Source organism: Rhinopithecus roxellana, chromosome 3 (assembly GCF_007565055.1).
Source record: "Rhinopithecus roxellana isolate Shanxi Qingling chromosome 3, ASM756505v1, whole genome shotgun sequence".
In the NCBI taxonomy this organism is placed as follows: domain Eukaryota; kingdom Metazoa; phylum Chordata; class Mammalia; order Primates; family Cercopithecidae; genus Rhinopithecus; species Rhinopithecus roxellana.
In genome coordinates this window covers 31,057,106-31,069,230 of record NC_044551.1, presented here as the reverse complement: position 1 = coordinate 31,069,230, position 12,125 = coordinate 31,057,106, and the positions used below count along the sequence as shown (strand labels likewise).

At 44.0% G+C, this 12,125-nt stretch overlaps 1 protein-coding gene across 1 annotated transcript in view; it reads left to right on the top strand.

Moving 5' to 3' along the window:
• Positions 1-267: 267 nt before the first annotated feature.
• The window catches only part of HAVCR1 (hepatitis A virus cellular receptor 1), a 37,830-nt gene continuing 25,972 nt past the window's right edge, over positions 268-12,125 (top strand). Inside the window, exons 1-5 of the mRNA XM_030927590.1 lie at positions 268-371; positions 1,001-1,058; positions 5,093-5,425; positions 7,954-8,337; positions 11,602-11,709. Of these exons, the coding sequence (XP_030783450.1) occupies positions 1,013-1,058; positions 5,093-5,425; positions 7,954-8,337; positions 11,602-11,709 (871 nt within the window). The 5' untranslated portion in view covers positions 268-371; positions 1,001-1,012. The remainder of the gene's footprint in view (positions 372-1,000; positions 1,059-5,092; positions 5,426-7,953; positions 8,338-11,601; positions 11,710-12,125) is intronic.

Genomic DNA, 12,125 nt, shown 5'->3' with positions numbered 1-12,125 from the left:
GCCTCCTTGGAAGTTACCGAAATCTTAGACCAGAAGAGGAGTTAATGAAGTACTAGGCAAGCTTACTTACGTTTGCATGGTTTAATGATTAAGAGCAGAAGTCAACAGCCTGATTTAACGCATGTGGGTGCTTGACATAGAGCCTGCTATATAGTATTCTCCAAAAACCTTAGCTAGTGCTGTTAGTGCCTATGTAGGTTTAGTTTTCGAAGTTCTTCCGTGGCCCTTTTTGCTTATTATATCAATCCCTGGTGGGAAACAGAGGAAGCATTTTTAGTGCTATTTTACAACTGAGGAAATAGAGGTTTGAAGAGAACTCAGGAAGGCTCAGGGTTACCCAGCATTGTGAGTGACAGAGCTTGGATCTGAACGTAAGTCTGCTCCAGACTTCTGTTTTCTGAAGCATTCTCTTGAAATCCCATGGTAAGGAGCTGCAGTCTCAATCACGCTGTCCAGGGGCTTGAAAGGTTAGGCACAGTGATTCATATTCACTGTCAATTCCTCTTGCTAACGGCAAACTTGGCAATGTCACTGTTAAGGCTGGGGATGAATCGTTGTAGCCACTGAGCAGGAAAAGCCCCACGTCCACCAGAGGCCCAGTTTACTCTAAAAAGCAAGTGCAGCTCTGCCACTGGAAGGCTGGTCTTTGCTCTTGTGCTGCCATTGAGCCACGCTGGCTCTCTGCTGCCAGTTTCCTTTTTGTTTGTTCCCTGATCCCCTGTATCAGGACCAGGAGTCAGTTTGGAGGCTATGTGTGGGGAAGAAGCTGGGAAGTCAGGGGCTGTTTCTGCGGACAGCTTTCCCGGTCCTTTGGAAGGCACAGAGCTCTTAGCCGCAGGGAACTAACAGAGCTCGGAAGCCATTGTATGTGGTCTCTCATTTCCAGCAGAGCAGGCTCATATGAGTCATCCAAAGATAAGTTGCAATCTGAGAATTCAGACTTGATCAGATACCGTCTGGTGGGGGGTACCAACCAGCCTGTCTGCTCATTTTCCTTCAGGCTGATCCCATAATGCATCCTCAAGTGGTCATCTTAAGCCTCATCCTACATCTGGCAGGTAAGTGAGTAGGTACCCCGGGCGGGAAGAAGGGAATAGAGGGGGATTAGAAGCCCAGAGAATGGGGTAGGGGAAGGGGAGGGGATGGTGGTGGTGGATGAAAGTAGATGTTCTTTGTGCACTGTTGTATGGCTATGAATTAACCAGTGAGCAGGACCAGAATAGAGTTTTAGGCCAAAGAAATTGCTTAACTGCTATGAATTACGATATTCATGGCTAAATGAACAAGGCAAGATGCAGCACAGTGTGTCACATGCTGCCATTTGTGTTTAAACAAAAAGGGACTGGTTAGATGTATATGCATAGACACATGTATATAGGACATAGTGACAGTGGGCACTGCGGGATGGGGGCGGAGGGTGGGGGGTGGAGGGAGGGTTAATCCTTATTGTATTCTTTTGTGCCTTTCGATTTTTTCAGCCACATTCAATTCTTTCTTTCTTTCTTTCTTTCTTTCTTTCTTTCTTTCTTTCCCTTCCTCCTTCCTTCCTTCCTTCCTTCCTTCTTTCTTTCTTTCCCTTTCTTTCTTTCTTTCTTTCTTTCTTTCTTTCTTTCTTTCTTTCTTTCTTTCTTCTTTCTTTCTTTCTTTCTTTCTTTCTTCTCTTTCTTTCTCTTTCTTTCTTTCTTTTCTTTCTTTCTTTCCTTTCTTTCTTTCTTTCTTTCTTTCTTTCTTTCTTTCTTCTTTCTTTTTCTTCCCTCCCTCCCTCCCTCCCTCCTCCCTCCCTCCCTCCCTCCCTTCCTTCCTTCCTTCCTTCCTTCCTTCCTTCCTTCCTTCCTTCCTTCCTTCCTTCCTTTTCTTTCTCTCTCTCTGTCTTCATGAGGTCTCACTCTGGAGTGCAGTTGGGGAATCTTTTTTTTTTTGAGACAGAGTCTCGCGGTGTTGCCCAGGCTAGAGTGCAGTGGCACGATCTTGGCTCACTGCAACCTCTGCCCCCTAGGTTCAAGCAATTCTCTCTCAGTCTCCTGAGTAGCTGGGATTGCAGGTATCTGCCACCACTCCCAGCTAATTTTTTTGTATTTTTAGTAGAGACAAGCTTTCACCATCTTGACCAAGCTGATCTTGAACTCCTGACCTTGTGATCCATCTGTCTCGGCCTCCCAAAGTGCTGGGATTACAGGTGTGAGTCACCGCACCTGGCCTAGTTGGGCAATCTTGATTCACTGCAGCCTCAACCTCCTGGGCTCAAGTGATCCTCCCACCTCAGTCTCCCAAAGTGCTGGGATTATAGGCGTGAGCCACCACACCTGGCCTAAGTATTTTATTTTGAAATAAACACTTTAATTCAAAACATTCTATGAAATAAGGAAAGATTGAGATAGATATATCTTAAATTTTAAACACAAATTTCTGGAGTGATCTGTGCCTTTGGGATTATGGGGGAAAGAAAACCTCTCATTATATACTTCTATAACCAAATTGTAATAGCATGCATTATATGTGTAATAAAAAAAAATGATACTAGTATTAGGCAGAAGTAAATAAGAATTTATTGGCGGCCAGGCATGATGGCTTACACCTGTAATCCCAGCACTTTGGGAGGCTGAGGTGGGAGGATCATGAGGTCAGGAGATTGAGACCATTCTGGCTAACATGGTGAAACCCCACCTCTACTAAAAATACAAAAAATTAGCCGGGCGTGGTGGCGGGCACCTGTCGTCCTTGCTTCTCAGGAGGCTGAGGCAGGAGAATGGCGTGAACCCAGGAGGTGGAGCTTGCAGTGAGCTGAGATCGCACCACTGCACTCCAGCCTGGGTGACAGAGTGAGAGTCCATCTCAAAAAATAAATAAATAAATAAATAAATAAATAAATAAATAAATAAATAAATAACTCGGCACTTTGGGAGGCCGAGGTGGGAGGATCACAGGTTCAGGAGTTCAAGATCAGCTTGGCCAAGATGGCGAAACCTTGTCTCTACTAAAAATACAAAAAATAATGTCTTTTTTGTTTTTTGAGACGGAGTCTCCCTCTGTTGTCCAGGCTGGAGGGCAATGTGCAATGGCATGTTCTCACTCACTGCAACCTCTGCCTCTCAGATTCAAGCGATCCTCCTGCCTCAGCCTCCCGAGTAGCTGGGATTACAGGCACGCACCACCACATCCAGCTAATATTTTTTTTTTAGTAGAGACAGGGCTTCGCTATGTTGGCCAGGCTGGTCTGGAGCCCCGGACTTGAAGTGGTCTGCCCGCCTTGGCCTCCCAAACTGCTGGGATTATAGGCGTAAGCCGCTGTGCCTGGACTAAGTTTTGTATTTTTAGTAGAGACAGGGTTTCACCATGTTGGCCAGGCTGGCCTCGAACTCCTGACCTCCAGTGATCCGCCTGCCTCAGCCTTCCAAAGTGCTGGGATTACAGGCATGAGCCACCATGCCTGGCTGAAAATTAAAAATTTGAAATGTAAATGCAAATTAAAAAAAAAAAACTATTTATTTTCTCTTTCCTTTTCTTTTTGAACATAAGGCTCTGTCGTTCAGACTGGAGTTCAGTGGGACATTCTTGGCTCACTGCAGCCTCGATCACTCCGGGGCCCAAATGATCTCCCTACTTCAGCCTCCCAAATAGCTGGGATAAACTCCTGGGCTCAAGAGATCTTCCCACCTTGGCCTCTCAAAGTGCTGGGATTGCAGGTGTGAGACACCGTGCCCATCAAAAGGCTGTTTTCAACTGATGCAGCAATTGGATCTAGTAGAGCAGACTGGGGGACTGGAGTGGGAGGGGACTTTTCACTGTATGCCCTTTGGTGCTGTTTCATTTTGAAAAGCCACATGCATTTCTTACCTATTGAAAAATCAATGGTAAGCAGATATTTAACAAACACAGGGTGAAATACACACTCACATTACTTGAATGTTATTTGGTTCAAACCTTTTGGAAAGGATTTTGGCCATATTTATGAAAAAATGGAAAATGTTCCTGTGCTTTATACTGATAATCTCAGAATTATATCCTATTAGGAAAACTAAATGCCAAAAGTTTTGTGTAGAAAGGTTATGTGAAGTTATTTACACTGGTAAAAATGAGAAACAGCTTGAATATCACACAGTACAATACAATGTTTTACTTGTAAATATATCCCCTGAACAATACTGTTGGAGAATATGCTAAGCCAGGTGCAGTGGTTTATGCTTGTAATCCCAGCAACTCCAGAGGATCACTTGAGGCCAGGAGTTCAAGCAACATAGCAAGACCTTGTTTAAAAAAAAAAAAAAAAATTAAAAGAATGGTAACATAAAAAAATGCTTGTAATCTCAAATTTAAAAAATTCCAGCTGTATCAGCTAACTTGGAAAAAGGGGGAAAAAATTCCAGCTATAATGTCAATTTACAAGGCTAGGCTTGGCGGCTCACGCCTGTGATCCCAGCACTTTGGGAGGCTCAGGTGGGCGGATCACTTGAGGTCAGGAGTTCAAGACCAGGCTGGCCAACATAGTGAAACCCTGTCTCTACTAAAAATACAAAAATTAGCCGGGCGTGGTGGCACATGCCTGTAATTCCAGTTACTCGGGAGGCTGAGGCAGGAGAATTTCTTCAACTCGGGAGGCGGGTGTAGCAGTGAGCCAAGATCTTTGCACCACTGTACTACAACCTGGGTGACAGAGCAAGACTCTGTCTCTAAAAAATAAACAATTAAAAAATGAATAAAATACATTTTTACAGAAAGTAAAACAAGTAAAAAAATTCAGAGAAAAATTTTTCTGGGGTGGGAGGACAGTGTCTGCTCTGTCGCCCAGGCTGGAGTGTAGTGGTGCGAGCTCAGCTTGCTGCAACCTCCGCCTCCTGGGTTCAAGCACTTCCCCCTGCCTCAGCCTCCTGAGTAGCTGGGATTCTACCACCACACCCCGCTAATTTCTGTATTTTTTTTTTTTTTGGTAGAGATCAAGTTTTGCCATGTTGGTTAGGCTGGTCTTGAACTCCTGACCTCGGTTGCTCCGCCCGCCTTGGCCTCCCAAAGTTCTTGGATTACAGGCGTGAGCCACCGTGCCCAGCCAAGAGGAAATGTTAAGGCTCATTCTCAGTTTGTCTTTTCTTCATTGCAGATTCTGTAGCTGGTTCTGTAAATGTTGTTGGAGTGGCAGGTCCACCTATCACACTGCCCTGCCGCTACAACGGAGCTGTCACATCCATGTGCTGGAGTAGAGGCACATGTTCTGTTTTCTCATGCCCAGATAGCATTGTTTGGACCAATGGAACCCACGTCACCTATCAGAAGGAGACACGCTATAAGCTATTGAGGAACCTTTCACGCAGGGATGTCTCTTTGACTATAGAAAATACAGCTGTGTCTGACAGTGGCACATATTGTTGCCGTGTTCAGCACAGGGGGTGGTTCAATGACATGAAAATCACCATATCATTGAAGATTGTGCCACGTAAGTTTTTTGACATTTCTTGCTAGTTAATTGAATTTTCTGTTTGGTAGTGATTTTCTTTTTTCTTAATAGAGAAAGAGGAGGTTCCTGTAAGTCCTGTTTTTAAATAAACTCTTGTTCTTGGGAAATAGAATAATTTTTGTGTAGATGGAGTTGCAAGGCCAAGCATAATTCAAGGTCAGGCTAGAGTCAGTAAACTAGCTCCTAATACAGTACAATTGTTCCTTGATATCCATGGGAAACTGGTTCCAGGACCCCCTTGATACCAAAATCTGCAGATGCTCAAGTCCCTTATGTAAAATGGTGCAGTATTTGCATGTAAACTATGCACATAGTCCCATATGCTTTAAATCACCTCTAGATTACTTATAACCCCTAATACAATGTAAATACTATGCAATTGGTTGTTATACTGCATTATTTAGGGAATAATGACCAACAAAAAAGTCCATATTTGTTCAGTACAGCAGACAACATATCCTTCTTTTTCCCCTGTACATTTTCCATCCAAAGTCTTGGTTCTATCTACGGATGTAGAACCCACAAATATGGAGGGCCGAATGTACTTCAAACAGAGTAATTGGTCCAAGAAATAGCATTTACTGTTCCATAGTAAAATACAGTGAATATTTTTATCAAGCTGAATTTATTCACCTTAAAGAACTGTCCTTTTTAATTAATTAATTTATTTTTTGAGACAGAGTCTCACTGTCACCCAGGCTGAAGTGCAGTGGCACAATTATGGCTCACTGCAACCCTCTGCCTCCCAGGTTCAAGCAATTCTCCTGCCTCAGCCTCCCGAGTAGCTGGGATTACAGGCAGGTGCCACCACACCCATCTAATTTTTGTATTTTGTATTAGTAGAGATGGGGTTTCACCATGTTGGCCAGGCTGGTCCGAACTCCTGACCTCAAATGATCCACCTGCCTCAGCCTCCCAAAGTGCTGGGATTACAGGCATAAGCCACCATGCTGGGCCTTTTATGTTTTTTCTTTTTGAGACGGAGTCTCACTCTGTTGCCCAGGTAGCAGGCTGGAGTGCAGTGGTGTGATTGCTACTCACTGCAACCCCCGCGTGCTGGGTTCAAGTGATTCTCCTGCCTCAACCTCCCGAGTAGCTGGAACTAAAGGGGTGCCTCACCATGCCCGGCTAATTTTTAAAATTTTTTTTGTAGAGGTATGGTTTCACTATGTTGCCCAGGTTGGTCTCAAACTTACGGGCTCAAGCGATCCACTTGTCTTGGCCTCCCAAAGGGCTGGGCCTACAGGCGTAAGCCACAGCACCCAGCCTTACTGCTGATTTTTCGTTTTGTTTTTTTGAGACAGAGTCTTGCTTTGTCGCCTAAGCTGGGGTGCAGTGGCTTCATCTCAGCTCACTGCAACCTCCAGCTCCTGGGTTCAAGCAATTCTCCTGCCTCGGCCTCCTGAGTAGCTGGACTACAGGCGCATGCCACCACGCCTGGCTAATTTTTGTATTTTTAGTAAAGATGGGGTTTCACCATGTTGGCCAGGCTGGTCTCAAACTTCTGACCTCAGGCGATCTACCCGCCTTGGCCCCCCAAAGTGCTGGGATTACAGGCGTGAGCCACCACGCCTGGCCATTGCTTTTTCTTAGTGAATCTTCTTCCACTAAGGTCTTACAATGATAATAGAACCCAATACCTATGACCTTAATAAGCTGTGTCTATTTTCGTTTTAAGTAAGAGGAACTTTAATTTGCAGTCTCTTAGCTTTTGGACTTAGATTGTTTCCCTCATAAGGGTGAGCAAGACGAGGTCAATTCTTTTTTTTTTTTGAAACAGGGTCTTGCTGTTTCTCAGCCTGGAGTGCAGTGGCCTAGTCTCTACTCACTGCAACCTCCACCTCTGGGGTTCAATCAATTCTTGTGCTTCAGTCTTTCAAGTAGCTGAGATTACAGGCATGTGTCACCACACTTGGCTATTTTTTGTAGAGGTGGGGTTTCGTCCTGTTGCCCAGGCTGGTCTTGAACTCTGAACTCCTGAGCTGAAGTAGTCCACCCACCTTAGCCCCACAAAGTGCTGGCGTTACAGGCATGAGCCGCCACGCCCAGCCTCTACAAAAAAAGTTTTGTTTTTTTTTTTAAATTAGCCAGGTGTGGTGATGCCTGTATGTAGTCCCAGCTACTTGGGAATCTGACACAGGAGGATTGCTTGAGCCTGGGAGTTCGAGGCAGCAGTGAGCTGATCATGCCACTACAGTCCAGCCTGGATGACAGAGTGAGACCCTGACCCCAGAAAAGTGCTTCAGTGCAAATATGAGGCATCTGCTCTTATTTCTGAATATGCATGCACCTTTCAATATATCTGCTCTTCTTTTGGAAGAAGGGGCATGTCTCCAAAGCTCTCTCCTGTCACAGTTTCTAGCTGGGCAATGACCAAGATTGAGAGTTCAGGAAGTTAATTCCACCTTGGGACAGTCTGTCATTGGTGTGCTAGGGTACAGTTCCAGCCTGAGGCTCTTGTTTCTTGTTTGACTCATGCTCACTCTCATGTTGATTTCTGACTCCAGCCAGGGTCACGACTACTCCAATTATCACAACTGTTCGAACAAGCACCACTGTTCCAATGACAACGACCCTTCCAACAACAACTCTTCCAATGACAACAACCCTTCCAACGACAACGACCCTTCCAACGACAAAAACCCTTCCAATGACAACGACCCTTCCAACGACAACAACCCTTCCAACGACAACTCTTCCAACGACAACAACTCTTCCAACGACAACGACCCTTCCAACGACAATGACCCTTCCAACGACAACGACCCTTCCAACGACAACGACCCTTCCAACGACAACAACTCTTCCAACGACAACAACTCTGCCAACAACAACAATGGTCTCTACCTTTATTCCTCCAACGCCATTGCCCACGCAGAACCATGAACCAGGTAAAACAGATGTGTTTGGGAGCCCAAAGACCTTGCAATGAGGAGCTGCGAAACATCCAGGGCATTGTATCAAGGTAGAAGGACAGTCTAGAGTGAGAAGTCTTACCTGGGTTTCAATCAGGGTCTCCTCAGGATTTGTGATCCTCCCCAACTCCCAAGTTATATGCATCTTTTGCACCAATAAGCATTTTTGGAGTGAGGGGACCCATTGCTTTTTGTCAGATTCTCAAAGAAATTGATTATTAACCGAAAATAGCTGGACCATTTATTGTAGGACATCTAACAGGGATAGTGTGGATCTGATTCAGCTACGTATGACTTTATGATGAAAACACAGGAAATGCCAGAGAACCAAGGTTAGATAAATGAGATTCTGTCCTCATGAAGAGCTCTGAAGAGAGATCATTTAGTCCATTCTGAAAGCAGACCTTGATTTCAAATAAGTTAACATTTACTATTTTCTATCTATGAGGCACCATGTTTCATGCATTTAATTCTTAGGATAATTATATTGACTGTAGGTGTGGTTTATAATTGTGAGAACTGAGACAGAGTCTAAAAGCTCACTGTTGAAAGTTACACAGATAGAAGCCAGGTGCGGTGGCTCATGACTGTAATTTTAGTCCAGGAGTTCAAAACCAGCCTGGGCAACATAGTGAGACCCTGTCTCTGCATGGTGGTGCATGCCTCTAGTCCCAGCTACTTGGGAGGCTGAGGTGGAGGAATCGCTTGGGGCCAGGAGGTCAAGGCTGCAGTGAGCCATGATGGCACCACTGCACTCTCTAGCCTGGGTAACAGAGTGAAAAAGAAAGAAAAGAGAAAGAAAAAATAAGTTTACACAGATACAAAGTTGTTGAGTCAGGTTTTGATCTCTGTTAGCTTGAATTGGGGCCAGTACTTTTAACTACTGGATCATGCCTCCTATTATGAGCACTGAGTTTTATGTTTGGATGAATTTGCCCTGATCTAACATTTTTACTGAAAAACAAAACAAAACAAAACAAAACAAACCCTTAAAAACCATGCTGTTTTTTCAGGGCAGTCAATGACTTACACATTTTTACTTCAAAGGTCCTTTAATTTATTTATGTATAGTGGAAATTGCGAAAGGTGCGATTTATACTTAGGAAAAAGTAACATTGGATTTAAGGGCTTTAGGGATTTAGAATGTACATGTTTATTTTTTTTCAGTTCAGGCCATATAGTTGATACTTCAAATTCCCTGTAAATAAGACATTAGATTTAATATAAATGGAGGATAACTTGACTTATAGGTGGGGAAATAGCTTGTCATTCTGAGGACAAGTATAGGTTCAAATCTTCCATTTCCGGGATTTAAAAGATAACTTTTAGTGGAGATTCTCAAAGGCCTCAAAAACCCATTGACCCCTTAGGGTGGCTCTGGATTCTGAGGACTAACAAATGTCACAACCTCTTAGCTGGAAAAATCTGATGGAACATATTGATTTCCCTTGACTCTCATTGAATTGTGTGTGTATTTAACCAGGAGGGATCTGAAGGATTGGGCTAGTAGGTCAGTTTGGAAGAGAGGGTGTTAGTTAGGTCATAGCTTGGATTTTAGAGCCATGAAAGTTTGTAAGAGAAACAGCTTTGTTCCAGGGAGTCGCACACACTAGAGAGTCTGTTAGACTTTCTCAATGTTGATTTCACTTTTTAATACTTAGCTTGTGTCTGCTAAGGTGGATGGATTAGTGGACTTGTTTTGGAGAACATCCCCAAGTCATTGACTTCATTTAAAGCCGAGATTTGGGAGAAAGTTGCCTTTCTCCTAAGAGTTGGTTTTTATGGCTATAACCTGGAGGATGGTATCAATTGAGGTTATTCTTATCTGGATAGTTTTCTAAAGAGTTTGCGTGAGTTGAACATTACAGTCCAAGAATGAGAGAACCCTGGAGCAAATGGAATGCAGGGACATTTATCTTTGCATCCAATCCTCCCTGCTTAGTGTCCCTAGTACCTGCTCGCTGCCTAAAACATCCATGGAACAATTGTATGTATGGTTGTAGGAGCAGCGGAGAAAAGAAAGATGCCGTAAAGACCCAAACTTAGGAAAGAAGTTAAGCTCAAGAGGTCTTTTGCACAGAACTCAATTGGGTACAGACTGCCCACATGACTCTCCTGTGTTATTCTGGTTTTCGTTCCGAAAGAGAGCCACATCCTCTTACAGGTTTGAGCACTAGAGGAAAACAGGAAAAACAGTCGAGAACAGGAGAAAGAGTGATGTTGAAAAGAAGTGAAGTTATGGAGACTGTGGTGGGGAAGGAGAAACAGACCAGTGAGAAGCAATAAGGAAAGCCCAGGTTTTGGAATTCATCCAGTCACCGTCACTAATTGACTCTAAATTTCTATGGTGCTCTAAGAGAAGGGAATCATGTAAATGCTTTGTAAAGAGGCAAGTGATCAACTTTGCAAATAAGGTGAGATATCTGATAGGAAATAAAGGAGAGATTTCAGGAAAGGAAAGGGGAATGTAGCCCTATGCTGGAGAATTCCTAATGGAAGCTTTCCAGTGAGAAGTGGAAGATGAGTCAGAAAACACAGGAAATCACCCCTAAAGGAATGACTAGAATGCAGATGCGGAAGGAGCTGGGGTCAGGGTCTGCCAGGAACCTTACCTTTAGGGTTGCAAATCATTACCAAGGCTGACATTGGGCAATATTGTCAGCTTTAAGAGACCTCAAGGAATTAATATTGTATCTGTTCTGTTAGTTACTGGCTGTGTGGATAATTGAACTTGAGTAAGGCCAGGAAATCCAGAATGGGGCTGTTGTGAAGGGGTTAGAGCATGTTAGTGCAAATTCCCAAGCCCCCCCGCTCCAGCCCCGTTTTCTGAAAGTGAAATACTTGTATGAATAAAATAAAAGCTTAATTGGGTGTTCTGCATAAAATGTCCTGTTGTTGACTTTGTGTATTTAGAGGGAACCTGAGGGTAAAGAAAGTGTGAGATAATCTTATATATTGATAAGACTAGCTAGAACACTATCTAGATCGCATTTCCTTGTGTTAACGAAATAACTAGACAGCAGGGCAATGCCTGAAGGCCATCTTGGAATACATTTCTAAGAGGAGCCGAAAGGTTCAGAAGTAGGTGGGTAGGAGCCCTGCATGCCTACTGTGGAAGGCCAGGAGAAGGGCCCGTGGAAAGTTGATGGTAATTCCTGATACTAGTTTTGTTCTTTATTTTTCTTGGAGTGCACATTTTCTTCCACAAATGGAACAATTCTTCCATTCTTTTCATTCCAGTAGCCACTTCACCATCTTCACCTCAGCCAGCAGAAACCCACCCTATGACACTGCTGGGAACAACAAGGACACAAACCACCAGCTCACCATTGAACTCTTACACAACAGGTAACTGCGTTCTCTTTCCTGAACAGCTGGGATCATTCAAACCTTGTTGAGAGCACGTGCTCTGGAATATGACTGATCTGACTTGAGTGCCAACACCAGCCACACAAATGGGTCATTTGACTTGTACAAATATCTACCCTTTCTGAATGTTTTGTCATTTGTGTGTGCGTTTTTTTTTTTTTTTTTTTTTTCCTGAGATGGAGTCTCGCATTGTTGCCCAGGCTGAAGTGCAATGGCGAGATCTCGGCTCACTGCAAGCTCCACCTCCTAGGTTCACGCCATTCCTGCCTCAGGCTCCCGAGTAGCTATAATTTTTTTGTATTTTTAGTAGAGACGGGGTTTCACCATGTTAGTCAGGATGGTCTCGATATCCTGACCTCCTGATCCACCCACCTCCACCTCCCAAAGTGCTGGGA